Genomic DNA, 18,467 nt, shown 5'->3' with positions numbered 1-18,467 from the left:
ATAAATCACACCAGAGCCACAACACTGGGATCTATAAAGATCACTGGAAGGACTGGAGCTTCATCTAAAAAATATCTATATATTTATGCTAATAAGTACAGAAAGTATTTCTGCTTCATTTTTAAGGATTAAATGTGTTTTTAAAAACATCCAGAATGAAATTTAAGTTATTTGTGGCTTTTTCATTTTACTACTAAAACAAAAAGATTAGTTTATATTTATGAAGCTAATGAAGTAAACCAATGATTCATGTCTTACCAGATCTGTCCACTAGATGGAGTCAGTGAACCTTCTGTTTGGTTTGTAACGTTGAGGAAACTCCTGCAGTAACAGACTGAATAAAGACATGATACTGTTTGTTTTTACTCCTTTATTCAGGAGACTTTAGCATTTCATTCACCTTCATCATCAGACAGTCCTGTGAATCTTTCTCTTTCTCAAACTGTTTTAATATTCCCATATTAAAGCTACACCTACACTTTTCTTCATAAGATCCTTATCCCTCTTCTTCTTTGCCTTTTTTCATAAATAGCTATTTAAAACTATACTGTTCTGATTTATTTGCCTGAAACTCACCTTCCATCCACACTGTTCTGCGCTAACTATCAAAAAGACATTTCCATTTTATGGGAAATGCAGATCATTGGGTTCAACAGAGTGACTCATTTCTTGAAGAGATTGTTTTTGTTTTGTCAGTACAGCGGAAAGAGGAACTTCCAGGATTCATCCCAACCAGATATTGATTTAAAGCTCATCTGTTTTTTCAGGTTTTCAGGACGGATGAAGAATCTCCAAGACTCTCCCCATTCCTCCAGGATCTTCTTATAGACGCTGTCTTCAGGCATGAGCTTACTGTCAGAACCGCTGCCTTTCTTGGGACGAGGTTGGGTTTTACCCAGGAGGTGGCATCCTGCCCACTTCCTCTCGGACTGTTTCTCCTTCTCCATGCCAGAATACAGCTGCTTCCTCGTTTTGATCTTTGTTGGTAAAATCACTCTTTGATCACTGAGTACTTTGGATCTACCTTTGGTATGAAGCTGGTCGTTGGGTTTCTGCAGGAACCGGTAGGAGTTTGCCCAAAGTGTGGCAGAAGCAAACACTTTGTTTAGGTTGGATTTATTTTTATTTATGTTTTGTATCTTGTTTTTGCTTGACCATAAAACCTGGTAGTAACCAGGGTTCTGGGAAGACTCAATCCAGGGCTGATCCAGTTGGGGCGTTGGGTTGGCAAGTCTGAAAGATCTTCCCCACTTACATCCACACTCACTCAGAATGGGATGTTGCTGCTGAGTTGAACTACTTTTGCTTGATTGATTGCTTAGAAGTGATTTGGTTCTCCAGGAGGAGCTCCACTCTTTCTCAGGGTATCTTTGGCCAAATATCTTGTTGTCAAAGGAGCTGTTCATTTTAGCTTTCACTCTTTCTGAGGACATAATGCTTTTTGGGCGTTGGATCTCACTGGATTCATCCACCCACTTGTCTGTTGATACCAGTCCAGTCCAGTGTGGTGTGTGGTAGATAGACCACTTCCAGGATTCCCTCCACTGAGCAAACGATGGTTTATCGTGTCTCATCTCTGTTTCTGTGATCATCCAGGCATCTTGCCAATCTGATATGGACTTGGCCTGACTTTCATGTTCTCTTGAGTTATCAGGAACATTCAACTTCACTTTGCCGACTTGATCTTTGGCATTTGCAGGTTCTGATCGATGCTGGTGCCTTGAGAACTTCCAGGATTCTCCCCAAATCCTTTCACTTGTTGGGCCATTTTTAGGGAATTCCTCCACTGAAATCTCACTCTGGTGCCTCTCCCAGTTCACCTGGACTTGCGTTGAGGTGGACCAACCTTGTTGCCACAGCTCAGGGTTCTGATTCAGGGGCCGGCAGGTAAACTTCCAGGAGTCTTTCCACTCCAAGGCATTGGGCTTTGAATCTTCCCCTTTCTCAGACTCTCTGAAAGGCTTCACAGGATCCGGCTTGTACCTTCTCCTTTCCTGTCTCATTCTGTGTTTTGTTACCTTCCAGGAATCCCTCCATTCAGAAGGTGGAAGTATTTTCTGCAGGTGCTTCAGAAGAAGTATCTTTGACTCGGGGAGTTCTCTCCTTGTGTGATGTATCACATTACGTCTTAGTTGCTCGTACCTTGGATCTACTTTCTCTGTCGAGTAATTGACCTGAGGGATCTTTTCCACCCTTTGAATCTCAACATCTATCTTCGGCGGCAAGGCTTTGAGGACTTTATCTATCTCCGCACAAGGTTTTGAGTTGTTCTTCGGTATCTCCCATGACTTGCTCCAGTCGCTCATCGCCTCAAATTTATCGCAGACCTGAAGGTCTCTCTTGCGAGTTGGGGAGGTGATTTTGTGAAAACCATCTCTCTCCAGGCTGTGATTGTCAAAGCCATGATGTTGGTTCTGAGAGGAACTCTGTTTGTTGTTGAAGACGTCGGCTGCTGCTCTCCATGAACTGGCCCATTCTGGACTGAGAGGTTTCTGATGGCGAGGAAGCTTGAAGCTGTTGCTGCCATGATGGTTGAGAAGCCTCCAACATTCCTCCCATTCTGGGTTTATTTCTCTTCCCATATCTTTGTTGTCAGCAACTGTTGCATTCAATAAACGTTCGTTGCCTGGCTTGGTGGATGTCCAGGAATCACTCCACTCTGATGAACACAAGATTTCATTTTGGTGCTGGGTTTCCACCAGGGAAGTGAAGAATCCACGTTTAGAGGCTTCCTCTTCATCTTCACCGGAATCTTTCTTGATTTTCTCAAATCTTTTCCAGGATGTCTGCCATTGGTCAGCGGGCAGATTCAGGTCTAGCGCCTGTGGTTCCACCATCTTGTAAAAGGCTTTTCTCCAGAGATGATAGCTTTGTGGATCCACCAGGTTGGGCTCGTTTGGCCAAGGCTTACCTTCTTCGGCTCGAGGTTGATAGGGAGCAAACATCCAGCACTGCCCCCAGTCTGGACTTGCGCCCTCTGCTGGTGACGGTAAGGACTTGTTGAACTTCCAAGCCTTGCCCCACACCAGAGACGACGGCTGAGTTTTGTTGATTGACATGAGTAGCTGTAGTTTGTTGAAACTCTTGTCTTGCACCTTTTTGTTCTTGAGATTTGGGGCTTGAGCAGAAAAGCTTTTTGCCGGGATTCCTGGTCTGCCACCAGAACCCGGACCTCTGCCAAGAGGAACTCCCTGAGGAACCAGCGGTTGCTTGCTCTTCCAGATGTTGTCGTCTGGTTGGATATCGGAAGGTGTAACTTTCCTCTCCACTCTTTTGTATTTCCCCATCTTGGCAGTCATACGATCTGCCCACTGCTTGTTGATGCTGTGCAAACAAAAAAAGAACAAAAGGGGGAAAAAAGTTAATAAAACACAGCTAGCCTTTTTTTTCTTGACCTATTAAACCTGCAGTTCAAACTTTTTGTTCCTAACATAAATTTTCTAGGTTTGCTAAGCAAAAACTTGGTAGATCCTCCTTTAAACACCAATTATATGAAAGTGGTTTAGTTCTTGATTAGAGGATTTCTCCAGAAATGTTTCGTACATCGTTGAGCATTTTGGACACTTCTAAGACCTTTTGACTGTTTATTTAGATTGGTCTGATTTTAAAGATAATCGTCCAACCAACACTAAAAGGAACAATATGCTCCAGAAAATCTGTACGAGGCAATAATTCTGGATTTCTTGTTCTGGAGTAAATTTGGTTGTTCTGTTTATATCCAGGCTGTGATGATGAAAACCTTTTGTAGTCTGAGGTAAAGTTACTGAGGGGTAAACTGATGCTAACATCTGGCAGCTAACAAAAACAACAATGTTTTTATTTATAGAAAATCTGTTATGTCCTGCTGCTAGTAGATCAGATGACACTGATCGCACATGAAAAAGTAAAAATACAATTAGTGTACATTATTTACCCGAAGATTTTAGTTCAACAAGGAAACAAATGTTTGGTGTTTTTCTTTGTTTTTGCATATTTTCAGATCTGGTATCGAGGAAAAAAGTGAAAACTTCAAATAAAGTTGGAAGTTTTTTCCAGTTTTGCCATAAAATGTTTGGTGACACCTGAATAATTAACGAGTAACTTTATTTGTTTCATTGGGAACTTCTGAGATTCAAAAGTGAAAAATTTTCAACTTTGAATTTTGAAACTCAAAGATTTTCATGTTTTCCCCCCCAAATTCCTGAGATTAATCTAAAAATGTATTTGTTTTTAATCTTGCGAATTTTAAACTTCTGGAGCTCAGAAATTTTCTGGGAAAAGCACCGCTGCAACTTTCTCTCTGCTCTGAGTCAAACCAACCAAACTGTTTCAGCAACCTGTTCCCCTCCTGGCCTGTGGGGGCGCTGCACCATGAACCAATGAAGGAAACGACACAAAAACCTCTGAAGACACTGAGAGCAACTTTCTTCTTCACCAGATGTAAACAAGATGGAGGCGTCAGATTTTAGAGGTTGTAGGATTTCTTTCTTTGTCTTTGGCTAAAAACCACGAGTCGTTTCTCCCGCTGGCGCTAGACTAGCGATTTTGTTTTGGTTGTATTTACCCAGAATGCCCTGCCCTGTAGTCCGCTTCCTGCTTTTGGAGAGGTCTCTGCTCTGCTTGGTGTTCACATATGCATTCAAACTGAACCAGAGTTCACTTCAACCGAACCCAGACTGATGTTTGGGTTGGATTTTTTGGTTCTTATCAGAGTTCAGGAAACGTTCGATTGAAAGCAGAAAAAATTCCCAGCATGAAACACAAAATCCCTGCAGCGTGCACCTTAAATCACCGTGTCACTCTGTCAGAGTATTCATTTCAGCTCCCGCTAAATCTGTTGGGCTCCTCAGGCGGCTCTGGAAGTCGAGACATGGCATGCGTTCTTGGACCGGTACCTTTTGTGGAGATCTGGTGGCAAAGCTAACTGGTGACCTTTGCTGCTCTGGTGGGTCAGGTTTCTGGTAGGTCACATCGTCGTTTCTCCATCATCATGATGTTTCTGAGAAATTAACTCTTACAGAATAATTTGATAAATTAATATTTAAAGCCACAAGGATGTTCACACTTAATAAAACATTAAATTTGAGGTTAGAGCTGTGACTGATCTCTGTATCAGACTGGATGAAGAGCAGCTGGCATTAAAATAAACCTGAGTGAACTGGAACTGAGATATTAATAAATACATGCTGACAACCCAACTTGTAAAGCAAGAAATACAAAATGATTAAAGACATTTAATACAAATACAGCAACTAAAGCAGAAATATGGCTGGAGGAAAGTGACTTTGGTTCATTGTTGCATGTTTTTGTTTTTGCTCTATTTATGTTGAGTTTAAAACTATATTTTTCTTACCTGAAAACCTTTTCAAACCATCTTTTATTTCTGTGTATTTTCCTTCCAAACAGACAGATCTTCCTGTAACTCTAAGCATTTCTGATCATAACAGTTCATTTCTGTCTGCCTTCCAGTACGGCGACCCACAGGCGCAAAACGAAACCAGATTAAATCCCAAACAAACTAAATTAATGCAACAGAAAAATGCTGGAAACACAGGAAACAGAAGCAAAAAGGAAAATACTGCAAACAGAAAAAAAAACTGAAAATATAGAACGTTGCAAACTAGTGCCACAAAACAAAAGTCCTCCAGTCCACTAGGGGGAGTCTGGAGTCTGTAATGTTACCTATAAGTAAATATGCTGCTGTTCTATTGTAATAATAGAAAATGTCCATGCGGCTCTATAATATCATAAAATGCAGGAAGTATGACGAGTATCTGGTCCCATATTATTTAGTGGCCGACTCCCCCTAGTGGTCTGGAGCATTTATGTTTTGTCTGCATTTGCATTGTTTTTCTGCTGCATTTGCTTTTTTTTAAATCAAAATTTGCATAATTAATTATTTTTCTTCAGCGTCTTTCATCATTTCCTGTGAATTTGAACCTGCCGGCCAAATTCTGAAAGCTTTTCAGAACCTTTCATTTAAAGGTTTGTTGGGATTCTTCCTGCTGGAGGTAAAATCCTGGGTTTAGTCTGTAAGATCTGTTTTTGGACTTTGTTTTATTTTTTGTAGATTTTATTTAGAAAATGAGGTCAAATGAGGTCAGTTTCTCTTTCAAACTGCTGATAACAAAAAGCCCAAAAATCAGAAAATCTTCACCAAACAATTAATTAACTAAATAATATCTTCATTTAGGTTAAGAAAATTATTAGTTTCTTGTACTTTTTATGAATGTTAAATAATTATTCTTATATTTTTGCAGAAAAGTCACTTGTCAGTTAGTTGTCAATCATTTCAATTGCACTAATTGAGACTAGATTTAAAAAAAACTTGGTAACATTTTGTGTTTTTGCAGTGTTCTGAAATCTGTTTAGTGTCAGGAATCTCTTCAAAATAACTTTTTTAGCATTGAGAATTTGTGCATCATCTAAAACGGGTCAAATTTAAGGGACGGAGTGAAAACGGGTTTAAGAAAGCAAATAAAGAAAACCTTCAAATTTTAGAATCTTCAAAACTTTAGTTTCTTGGCTGTTTTTGTAAAATTGTTTCGGGGAGAAATCAAACATCAGAGTGAATTCAAAACGCAAAACTTTATCTACAGATGGAGATAAAGTTTTAAAAATCTGATTACCAAACCCAGTTAGAGTCAGGAAGAAAAATCATTAAAACTTACATTTAAAAAAAATCCCTGCAGAATCTTTGATCAACTTCTGATTGTTTGGAAGGACATTAAAGGTCTATAGCTGCTGTTAAAGTTTTCATAATCTCTAATTTAGCACTAAATTTAATATTTACTCTGAAAACAAATTTCATGCCAAAAGAAAGTCGGCTGCAGTTTCTGCAGGATGAAACTTCAGCCTCTGGTTTCGATTCAGGATCTAAAATGTCAAACAGTTTGGACATTTGGACATTTGGACATTTGGACGTCTCTCAGCTGACAGCAGGACTTTCTGTCTCGTTCGATCAGAACAAAACACGGACAGATTCGTCCCGGTTGGGTTTAGTTTTAGTTGATCTAAAATGACGTCACAGTAGAGTTTTGCTGAATGTTAGTTTTCTCACGCGGGCAGCGCGCTCCTCTCCAGCCGCTCCTGCTCCAGCAGCATCCTCTGTCTGAACTCCCTCATCCGGATCTCCCAGACGTTCCTCATGATGGAGGCGTCGCATCCCACCACCTCTGGGTTCTTCTCACCGGACATCTTTGGCCCAGATCCTGCAGGAAGCAGACCCACAGAGCCGTTAGCATCTCCATCGCTCGGCCTGCGTTGGATTATAGTGAAATCTGAATGAGACCTCCTGCGGAGACGCAGCTTCACCGGCGATAATCTGAGTGGAGACACTGCTGACAGCTCTGCTGATTTGTACCGACGCTCTGAGAGCCAATAACCGTCTGATGGATGTGAAGGGCTGCACCTGCTAAAAATAACGCTCTCCCCTGACTACAGCGCTCGCTTTGTACACTCAGCCTCCATCAGCACTTTTCAACAGGGTTGATGTTTTCCACCTTCCTCCTCCCATAAATCTGTGTGTAAAGCTGAAATATTCAATCCTGTCAAAGTTTTGACCAACAGCTGCAGCTAAAAACTAATGAAATCTTTCTGTGTTGGATGCAAAATGGTCAAAAAGAACTAAAGTTAAACTAAATCTGCCATGTGTGACGGTAAATTGAAGAAAGAAAAAAATAGAGAAGTACATTTCTGCCAAAAAAACTCTGAAATTTCCTAGAAAAAATTTGGAAACTTCTTAGTTTTAAAAGTCAAAAGTTTGATAGAAAAAAATCCTACATTTTTGAGATTACTCCCAGATAATTTCTAAAACGAACTGGGACATTTCTTGGTTTGTAAAGTCAAAAAATTTCAACTTTTTAAAAATGTTCATGTTTTTCTACAACATTTTTCAGGTTATTCTCAGTTGCAGAGTTTTTTGGCAGAAATTTACACCTTTACGTTTTTTTCTATCTACAACGTCTCCAGTATGGAAGCCCCGTCATTTATGATTAAAAAAATCTAAATTTTCTATTAAAAAAATCTTGATTAATCTCACAAATTTTCAATATTTGAAGTTCAGAAAAAGATTTTCTAGAATATTTGTGAGATTAATCAAGATTTTTTATAGAAAATTTAGATTTTTTTAATTTCAGAAATTTCCACGTCTTTCTAGAAAGTTTCTCAGATTAATCTCAAAATTCCTGATTTTTTTCTAATTTTTTTTTAAATTTTGGAGCTCAGATAATTCATCGTGTTTGTAGATAATTCTTCAATTATTCTCAGAATTTCAAAGGTTTTTTTTAAGCAAATTTTAGATTTTTCACATTTAAAAATGTCCAAATTGAAAAATTTCTAAGATTTTGCTAGAAAATGTTAGTTTTTTTTCCTCACATATTTTTATTGTTGGGTATAAGAAATTTCCTTGTTTTTTTAATTTCTAAGATTATTAAAATTTCTGAGTTCTTTAAACATAAATTTATCTAGAATGGCCCAAAGACGCCTCTGTAGTTACAACATGGAAACTATGGAAACACCAACGGTATGTAATGTTAAAATATCTGAAAAGCAGGTGAGATGTTTTCCCATAACCTTCTTTTCAATGTTATGGTGACAATATTCAGGTTTATGAATATATTGTGACTAATGATTGGCATTCCAGTGACCTGGATCTGATTGAAGCAACAGTTGTGAGACGTTTGTATGAAGATCTGATATGTATAGGAAACAAACTCGTCTGTCTGCAGGGTCCAGTTTTCCAGTTGCTCAGAATGAAGGTGATCATGATGATCAGCAGTTTGGGATCATAAGACTCAATGAATCACTGGGTGATCAACGTTTACCAAAGGTTGGAACTGGTGCTAATAAAAAAAATGTTTTGCAGTGTTTTCCAAAAACTGAAATTCCTCTGAGGTCAGTTTGGCCTGTTTGGTCAGTTTGGTCTGTTGCTGCTGCTGCTCCAGTCACTGGACTCCAGGTTGACTGGACCTTAGAGACAAGGTGGGTTCAGAAGGTCATTAAGGTGAAACTGCTTTCTTCTTCAGACTTTTAAATCTCTCGGTATTTAAACTGAATTTCGCTTCGCCTGCAGGTGGCATACTTGTATGCAACGTCATCACTTGGGCCTAGAGGCAAAGATCTTCTATTGAAAGCAGATGTGTAGCCGTATTTTAATATACCTGAACTGCAGAGGTTGTATCAGTGAGTTCTTGTGGAGCAGACCAAGGAGTGACGCCTCCTTCAACCTGCTGATTGTACAAAAGCGATGATAGTAATCCTTAAATATTGTAATAAACTTTTATCAATTCAAATATAAATGATACGTGTAGGTACAGATCAAATAAGACAAAAACAAACAAACAAAAGAATCAAAACATGTTTTCGGTCTTTAAAATTGCTCCATTATTGAAAGAGTTTTTTTTTCATTAAAACTTTTTATAAAGTCATCCAAGAGCTACATTTGTTGCAAGATGTCATTTCTTTGCAGTGAGTCGTGATGTTTACCAGAAACATCTTAATGAATCAAAAATAAATCACTTATGCAAATATTTTCTCTTTTTAATCAAAGCCATAAAAAATTAAACTCCAACATTTTACAAGAAAAATGCGAGAAGAATGTCAGAAATATCTCCTACACCAATCAGAACCGGGTTTTTATTATTATTATTATTATTATTATTATTATTATTATTATTATTATTATTATTATTATTATTATTATTATTATCATTAATTGAAAATTATAAGACATTAACGGCTCTAACCTGAAAGTTTATTTTGATCGGAGTCAACATTCTTTTCCGGCGCTGTTGTGACGTAAGCAGAATGCGACGGCGCTTGGAGCTCGGTGTCTGAGCAGCAGCAGCAGCGGCAGCAGCAGCGGGGAGAGATGGTCGTGTTCCCGCAGCGGAGCCGCGGCCTGTGGCGGCTCACGGTGCTCCTGCTCTCCGTGTCGTCGCTGCCCGCGGCCACGGCGCTGCTGGAGGGGCTCTACTGCGGGACGGAGGTCTGCTACGACGTGCTGGGAGTCTCCCGGGAGGCCTCCAAGGCGGAGATCGCAAGGGCTTACCGGCAGCTGGCCCGCCGGTACCACCCGGACCGGTACCGGCCCGAGGAGCCCGGAGATGAGGAGAACTCTCACACGAAGTTCCTGCTGATTGCTACAGCTTATGAGACACTGAAGGTTAGAAACGGTTCTGTCTCACTTTACTCTCATTCAGAAAACTTTATTTAAATGTTGCTGTGATAAGGAAGGATCTCCTGTAGCAGTCCGCATTGCAGCGAATCACAAGAAGCCTCTGACTGAAGACTCTCAGGATTGTCCAGAAGGTTCTGGATATTATGAAAAGTTCTTCTTTGCTCCGTCATCTCTAGTGGTTCTTATCTGCTACGGAGTATTAGAAAAAATAAAATACTTAGAATAAAATTATACAAAAATAGTCAAAATAATCTACAAATAAAGTCTTAATTAGAGAAAAAAGTTTTACGAGACTAAATTTGAAATAATAAAGTTTCATATTTCAACTTTATTTTCATACGACTTCTCGTAAAACAAAGACTTGAGGTCTGGACTTTGACTAGACCACCTGGATTTGTTCCGTTTGGATTTTTGGTTCAGATTTTCTTTCATTTGACTCTAGAACACGATGAAATACAGAAACGTTCATTACTGACTCAGATATCAGCCAAACCCAGATCATCACCCGTCCAGCGCCGTGCTTCACAGTTGGTACAAACATCCTTCTAAAGCCGCCATCTTGGTTTTAGAGGAGAGTTTTTCCCCGTTCTAAACTTTTTCAGGTATTGTTCTAGTAATGCTGGATATTCCTGATTAGTTTTTGTCTGTCTGCAGGATGAAGACTCGCGGCGCGACTACGACTACATGCTGGACCATCCTGAGGAATACTACCAGCACTACTACGCCTACTACCGCCGCCGCCTCGCCCCCAAGGTCGACGTCAGGATCGTCATCCTCGTCACCATCTGCGCCATCTCCGCCGTCCAGGTAGGAGCGCCGCGTTCGAAGACTCGGTTCTGGTTCTGGTTCTGGGTTTCTCTGGACTCCGGCTGCTTTGCCTCTCAGTTTTTGTGAACCAGCATCATGTCGACACTAAACTTGTTTCTGCTGCTCAGATCCTGATCTTAGTTTTTTCTTCCTGAGCATCAAATTCATCTAAACTGAAAAGTCCTACATTTTATTTAGTCAGTAAACGCATCAGCAAGGAGAGGAACGTTAAACACGTTTTATTTTAAATTTCTCCAATTTTTACTATTTATAATCACAGAATCTTTCCTGACAGTAGATCAGCATGGAGAGCAGCTTTATTCAAAATTATATAAATATATAAATATTGTTATTAACGGTTAATAAATACTCCACCAAATAATAAACATTTTCATATGAAATGAAAAAATTTAAATATTTTTTAAATGGATGTCTTATTTTTTCTTTCACAAAAACCCCTAAAAAACGTAAAGTGGGTTTACAAAATAAAACATCCTTATGAAATAAAAAATAAACAAATTAAATAAATTAATTTATCAAATCTCTGATGGACAAAACAAGCTCTTTAAAATATTTTATTTGTTGTTTTTATTTCATGGGAACATTTATATTTTAATAATGAATAAAACTGTTATGTCAATAAATAAATCTATTTATTAATAAATAGAAATGTAATTAACATTTTTTAAATTTATTAATAAATAAAATTATTATTAATAATTACATTTAGTTTTCATGAGGACATTTATCATTTATATTGTTTATTTAATTTATTAATAAAGAGCAAATACATTTATTATTTTTAATTTCATGGTGACTTTTATTTTGTAGTTATTAATAATGTATACATTTATTTTGCGTTAATAAATAAAACATTTATTTTTAAGTCCTGAAATGTATTAATAAATTAGTTTTGATTTTATTAGGATGTTATTCATTTATTAATTAAAATATTATTTACTAATTTATTAAAGTAGAATAAAGGAAATGACGTTAATATGGGTGCGCGGCGCCCCCTGCTGGCTGGAGGTTATAATAAATAAAAACGTGTTAAACAAGAATCTAGATTTAGAATCTGATCCACATAGATCTGTGGTTCTGAAGTGTTCCTCCAGCCTCTTCCTGGCCCAGTATAACCAGTGTAACCAGTATAACCAGTGTAACCAGTATAACCAGTGTAACCAGTATAACCAGTGTAACCAGTATAACCAGTGTCTGCTCTCCAGTACGTCAGCTGGTGCAGCAGCTACAACAAGGCCATCAACTACCTGGTGACCGTCCCAAAGTACCGGATCCAGGCCACCGAGATCGCCAAGCAGCAGGGCCTGCTCAGCCGCACCAAGGAGAAGGGCAAGAACCGGCGCTCCAAGGAGGAAATCCGCGAGCAGGAAGAGGAAGTGATCCGTGACATCATCAAGAACAAGATCGACATCAAGGGCGGCTACCAGAAGCCGAGCCTGTCGGACATCCTGCTGTGCCAGATGGCGCTGTTCCCCTTCTACCTGAGCCGCTACGTGGCGTGGTACGCCCGCTGGGTGTACCGCTTCACCGTCTGCCGGGAGGAGTACGGCGAGGAGGAGAAGCTCTACCTCATCAGGTCAGTGGCGGCCGGCGCCGGCCAGCGCCGCTCGGGTTCTGGCTGAGGTTCTGACGGCCCGGTTCTGCTCTCATCAGGAGGAACATGAAGCTGTCGCAGGCGCAGTTCGACAGTCTGGAGGAAAACGCCAAGCAGACGTTCCTGGAGAAACAGCTGTGGGTCCGAGAAAACTACGAGGTACGAGGCCCCTTTAAGAAACTCTGGGCCAATCAGAGGCCACTTCCTGGTTCTGAAGGTTTAAAAATAATAAATAAAACACGTTCACTCCCAAACTGTTAACTGATTCAAAACCAGATTTATATATTTATAGTTTTAAAACAATAGAAAAAGTCTTATTACTAAAGTAATAATACAAGAATAAAGACATAAAATTACTGGAATAAATTACTAATAATAGAATAAAAGTAATATGAGAATAATTATTATAAAACAAGAATAAAGTCATTCTGTACGTTTTAATTCTTATATTATTTCGACTTTATTGTTAAATTTTGTCGTAACTTTACGACTTTATTTTCATCGTTAACTTTGTTTTCTTCGCCTGGCTCTAACACTGCGCTGTAATTACCAGAGTTTCTGTTTTAATGTTTTAATAATCAGAGCCTGGTTTTAAATGGCCTTCCTGTTATCCGTTCTCTGACTCTCTCCTGTTTTCCTGCCAGGCGTACAGGAAGGAGCGCGAGGAGGAGATGAAGGTCAAGCTGGCGACCGACCCGAAGATGAAGCGGTACCGCCGCTGGATGAAGAACGAAGGCCCGGGTCGGCTGACCTTTGCAGACGACTGACGGCGGCGCCGCCTGTCCAGAACCAACACAGCTGCCTCAGCGCCGGCTCAACGCCCGGCCCGGCCCGACCCGACCCGGCCCGGCGCCGGCGGACTCCAGCCCGGCGGTTTGCAGCCGTCGCTACAGATGTTTTCCTACAGACGCCTCAGAGTGACTGAATAAACTGCGAGCTGAAGCTTGATTTATTTCTGTATTCTAACATTTTTACCCATTAAAAGAATCAGATCCAGTTTATATTTAAGATCAAACGTTTGTGATATTTGTGTTATTTCCTCCACATTTCCGCCTTTTAAGCCTGAAATATAAATATAAGTGTCCTTTAAAAAGGCAGCAACACGTAACCTCCTGCTGCTGATGAAGCCGTTGATAAACAGATGAATGTTTTTTTTGTCGTGCCTGCAGCGTCCGACGGTTCGATGCTGCACAGCTGAGCGCCGTCTGTCCTGCAATACCGCAGCGTTCCTCCGGGGGCGATGGTGAGTGCTGTGGCGTGTTGTGCTGCTTTCTGTTCGCCATTGTTTAACGGCTATGCAATGTTGGGCTAACGCGACAAAATGGCCGAAGTTTAGACTTCAGAGGGACGAAAAGCTTCAAGGTTTTTAGGAAACGGTTCAATAAAAATGGTTTCAATGTTTTTATTAAAGTTCTGGTTCTGTTCTGGTGCAGAAAATAGAACAGTTTTCACTGGGATCTGGTCTGATTGGGCTAATTGCAAAAAAAAAAGTTTACGATTACATGGTGATAAACTGTATTTGTTCAGATTAGCTGAAAAAATAAATCCAGATCAAGACTTTGTTTATAAAAACTGTTGGGTTTTTTTAATATCACCATCTGGTTCCTATAAATCCTGTTTTATCTGTTTATAAGTGATTAAAAATAAAACACCAGATCCAGTCAAAAAGTCAAAAATGTTCAACTTTTGAAACAAAGTTTTTTTCTTGAAAGTTTTTCTGAGGTACTTCTTCATATTCTATACCTTCTGCAATATGTTCTGATTTCCTCCTGAGACCCGGTCCAGACACTAAAGTCCATTATAGTGGACGTTTAGTTGAGGTTTATGTTTTGTTCCTACTCTGAGGTACTTTCTAGCCCTACAGTAACTACAGTAACTCTGTAGACAACGCTTCAAATTTAACGTGTTCCCTTGGTGCTTCATGTAAAAAGTGTTTTGAGCGTCAAGTTTACATTCACAGTCTATGTGGAACGTCATGGAAACGGTTCAAACTGCACCGCTCTAGACCTCGGAACGCTCCTCCTCGGCCCCCAACGCTCCTCCTCGGCCCCCAGCTCTCCTCCTCGGCCCCCAGCTCTCCTCCTCGGCCCCCAGCTCTCCTCCTCGGCCCCAGCTCTCCTCCTCGTCCCCCAGCTCTCCTCCTCGGCCCCCAGCTCTCCTCCTCGGCCCCCAGCGCTCCTCCTCGTCCCCCAACGCTCCTCCTCGGCCCCCAGCTCTCCTCCTCGGCCCCCAGCTCTCCTCCACGGCCCCCAGCTCTCCTCCTCGGCCCCCAGCTCTCCTCCTCGGCCCCCAGCTCTCCTCCTCGGCCCCCAGCTCTCCTCCACGGCCCCCAGCTCTCCTCCTCGGCCCCCAACGCTCCTCCTCGGCCCCCAACGCTCCTCCTCGGCCCCCAGCGCTCCTCCTCGGCCCTCAGCGCTCCTCCACGGCCCCCAGCTCTCCTCCTCGGCCCTCAGTTCTCCTCCTCGGCCCCCAGCTCTCCTCCTCGGCCCCCAGCGCTCCTCCACATAGACTTTGGATGTAAACCAGATCTGCCTGACGGTCAGAACAGGTTTGGTCTGAACGAACCATCAGAGCCAGAGGGAGAGCAGGAAATGTGCTAAATGGGCCAGGATTAATTTGAATGTTTGTCCAGTCGTTTGTGATGGGAATGTCCATTTCTTGGTTCTGGTTGACATTCGATGAAATCTCAACATTTGGTCATAAAAATCCTGGACGAGTTTTTTCTTTGTTTGACCATCGACTGCAAATATCGTTTATATCTTCCCATAAACGGTGGAGGCCGTCAGCACAGGTTTATCAGGATCACATCGTTGTGAGCTGAGACTCTCTTCTGGCTACTGGTTTGGTTTGGTACTCTTTGGTTCATCTTAATGGTTCCAGTTGCTGGAAAACCCTTTGAGAACTTTGAGAACTTATTCCTCATCATGTTCCTGCTAATAACTGGAACTTTTGATTTTTCAGTCCAGAAGATTTTGACTCTGGGGAATCCAAGAAAGGCCATGTGAGCTGATATTCTGAAGTGTTCATGTATGTGATTTTATACATTTACCATGTTCAAAATAAATAAAAAGATAAATAAGTAAAAATAAATAAAGTCTTCATTTCTTGGACACCATGCAGTTTGAGCCATTTTTGGTTTTTATTTCAAGTAACAAGCAACAGACTGAAATGAACAACTTCTGGTTATTAAATGTATTTTTCAGATTTGACCTCTTCTTGGGTTAATGTGGTTCATTAATCACTAATCTGCACATTTTTCAATTTTTTGAATTCCGTCATAATTTAGACTGAAATCGTCCTGATGTCCACTACAATGGACATTCTGTGAAATTTAAATTAAACATAAAATGGTAAGATGTTCATTTTGGCCTAAATAGGTAGGAAATCACATAAATACAGAAATTGGAAAACAAATTTTTTCTTTGGTTCTCAGGAAGATTTTTTTAGAAAAGATGATGAGAAAAAAATAATAGATTAAAATCTGGTATGAAAACCATGGAGGAATATTTGAGTTTAAAACGTATAAGTCATGTTGTTTTCTGATGTCGGCCATGACGGAGCGGTACGATGGCACATTGGGCCGATTGGAGACAGAAAAAAGAAGCAAATTTGCAAGAAAACAAATTTAATTTATTTTGAGATTGACCTCAAAAATTTTGCAGAAATTTATTTGGAAATTTTTCAAAAAGTCAAAAATTACAATTTTATGATCTCAGAAAAAACAATTAATGAAAAGTTTCTGTGATGATTTAAAAAATTTTAGGTTTTTTTCCACCTTTTCAAACTAAAAGTTTTAAAAGTTGAAAATTATCCAAAAGTTTCCGAATTTTTTCGTGGAAAAAAAACAAAAAAAACAACTAACTTTTTTGGAGCCCAGAAATGTTCAGGTTTTTTTTTCCACACAATTTCTAAGATTGTCTAAAAACAATTCTAAATAATTCTGATTTCTGTTTTTTTCCTCAAATTTTCAACTTTTGTTGCTCAGAAACTTTCAAATTTTTTCCAGAAAATTTCAGGTTAATGTCAAAATGTCCGTTTTTTTTCTCTCACAAATGTTCGACTTTCGTAGCTCAGAAATTTCTTGTTTTTTAGAATTTTTCTGAGATTCATCTCAATATTTGTTTTAATTGAAATTTACTTCATTTTTTCTGCCATAGGTTTGGGTTATTTTCTGAATTTGGCACCAAAACGAGTTTTTATGAATGTGACATGTTGCAGTTTTATAACTAGATAAACTTTAATAAAAAACTGAACTCATGAATCTGCTGCTGATTAAAACATTGTAACTTAAACTAATCGTCTTTTCTGGTCTGAGAAAAAACAGAAATGATGCGATAAGATCAGAGGACGTGAAACTGGAGGAACAATGATTTTCAAGTTCTAGTGGTTTCCTCTTTGGCTTCTGTGTAAAACTATCAAACTCTGTGCATAAAATTATACTTCATATGTATTTTATTATGGTTTATAGGGAGACGTAAAACTGAAATTGTTATCACAACCAACTCATTTTAACTGGTTTGCATCTCATTTTAATGATTTTTATCTCATAATGTTAAAGTTTCTGGTTAAAGTGAGGTTTAAAACTCATCTAATTAAAACAGGAACTAATTTTCTGCTTTAATTATTTCAAACTCATCTCGTTATTTTATTAGAAACTTTTACATCTGATTCGAACGTTTCTCGTTTTAACAGAATCTGAAACTCATCGTGTTATTTTGACAAACTTTCTGGTTTTAATGAGTTTTATATCCCATAACATGAAAGAAAAACATAAAACTTGCCTCATTATAACCAGAAACTCACAGTAACAGCAGGATCCCCTAAATATTCTCTACTTTTAGTTTTTCATTCTTGGCTGAATAAAAGCAGTTAGAGATGTTAGTGAGTCACTGACTCATCGTGTAAAAGGAACCTGAAAACACGAAGCAGCGACGGTTTGATCTTCATCACTGATTGCATCACCGACCAGCAGAGCGCCGTCCACTCTGAGGGCAGCACCTTCAATAAACTGATCAATAATTTGGGACTGAAACGATTAGCAGTCATAAAAAAATCCTCTCATTAATCTGATAAATAATTGGTGTTTTCCAACAACTGATGTTTGGTGTAGAAAAGCAGAACTAGATACAGAATCATTTCAAAAGTCTGAAGGTTTATGAAATGTGACACAGGAAGAGTTCAGGCCACACAGATAGAAAATACGGTTCTCCACCCAGGGCGCCTTTCACCAGAGGACGGATAAATAATGAATTACTTTTTTTTTTATTAATTACATTAAAAAAATATTGTTTTTAATTAATGTTAAAAATATATTTTTAAAAATAAAAAAAATAAAAAAGTGTGAAATAAAGAATTCCATCATTCTTTAAATGTTTTCATACTTCATTCATATTGAACTATCTTTAGATGTAGTAATTCATTTGGATGATGTCACATCGTGGTGATTCTAGTAATAATCTTTCGACCGCCAAACTGCTGTCTCTCGACCCCCCTGGTGGATCCCGCCCCCCACTTTGGGAACCCCAGATTTAAAACACCCCAATTTTAAGTAACTGGCATCAATGACGGCATATTAGAGCCATGGTTTATATAGAAAAATAAAGCAGTAGTAAATTTCTGCCAAGAAACTCATAAATTATTTAGATGAATCTCAGAAATTTCCTAGAAAAAACTTGAGAAATTTTTCTATTTCAAATCCTGAAGATTTTTTACTTTTGAGACTCAGAATTTTTCAGTTTTTTAAAAAAATATTAATCTAAACATTTTTGAGTATTTTTGGCAGACATTTATTTACCCCCCATCCTCCTTCTACCCCCAGTGGTTCAACGCGCAGCATACTGCCCTCTAGTGTAGAATATTTTTAAGCATTTCAGTTCGATACTTGAA

At 39.3% G+C, this 18,467-nt stretch overlaps 2 protein-coding genes across 2 annotated transcripts; one reads left to right on the top strand and one right to left on the bottom strand.

The window, feature by feature from the left end:
- Nucleotides 1–355: 355 nt before the first annotated feature.
- LOC111609580 lies at nt 356–7,501 on the bottom strand. The gene is made up of 3 exons (XM_023338791.1): nt 7,271–7,501; nt 7,040–7,190; nt 356–3,324 (listed from the first exon to the last, which is right to left on the bottom strand). The coding sequence occupies exons 2-3, from the start codon at nt 7,174–7,176 to the stop codon at nt 693–695; spliced, it is 2,769 nt and encodes a 922-aa protein (XP_023194559.1). The 5' UTR covers nt 7,177–7,190; nt 7,271–7,501; the 3' UTR covers nt 356–692.
- A 2,272-nt stretch (nt 7,502–9,773) lies between these two features.
- Nucleotides 9,774–13,582, top strand: dnajc25 (DnaJ heat shock protein family (Hsp40) member C25). The gene is made up of 5 exons (XM_005813209.2): nt 9,774–10,144; nt 10,814–10,966; nt 12,193–12,563; nt 12,641–12,740; nt 13,226–13,582. The coding sequence occupies exons 1-5, from the start codon at nt 9,851–9,853 to the stop codon at nt 13,346–13,348; spliced, it is 1,041 nt and encodes a 346-aa protein (XP_005813266.1). The 5' UTR covers nt 9,774–9,850; the 3' UTR covers nt 13,349–13,582.
- Nucleotides 13,583–18,467: the final 4,885 nt, after the last annotated feature.

This window comes from Xiphophorus maculatus, chromosome 8 (assembly GCF_002775205.1).
Source record: "Xiphophorus maculatus strain JP 163 A chromosome 8, X_maculatus-5.0-male, whole genome shotgun sequence".
In the NCBI taxonomy this organism is placed as follows: Eukaryota; Metazoa; Chordata; class Actinopteri; order Cyprinodontiformes; family Poeciliidae; genus Xiphophorus; species Xiphophorus maculatus.
This window is presented reverse-complemented; position numbering and strand designations above follow the sequence as displayed.

What these genes read in the sequence shown, in the direction of transcription:
- LOC111609580 (XM_023338791.1), bottom strand. Translation starts at nt 7,176, where the DNA reads ATGTCCGGTGAGAAGAACCCAGAGGTGGTGGGATGCGACGCCTCCATC. An exon ending in GAGAGGAGCGCGCTGCCCGC is followed by an intron (nt 3,325 to 7,039) that starts GTGAGAAAACTA and finishes TTGTTTGCACAG; the next exon opens with CATCAACAAGCAGTGGGCAG.
- dnajc25 (XM_005813209.2), top strand. Translation starts at nt 9,851, where the DNA reads ATGGTCGTGTTCCCGCAGCGGAGCCGCGGCCTGTGGCGGCTCACGGTG. An exon ending in GCGCCATCTCCGCCGTCCAG is followed by an intron (nt 10,967 to 12,192) that starts GTAGGAGCGCCG and finishes TCTGCTCTCCAG; the next exon opens with TACGTCAGCTGGTGCAGCAG. An exon ending in GAGAAGCTCTACCTCATCAG is followed by an intron (nt 12,564 to 12,640) that starts GTCAGTGGCGGC and finishes TGCTCTCATCAG; the next exon opens with GAGGAACATGAAGCTGTCGC.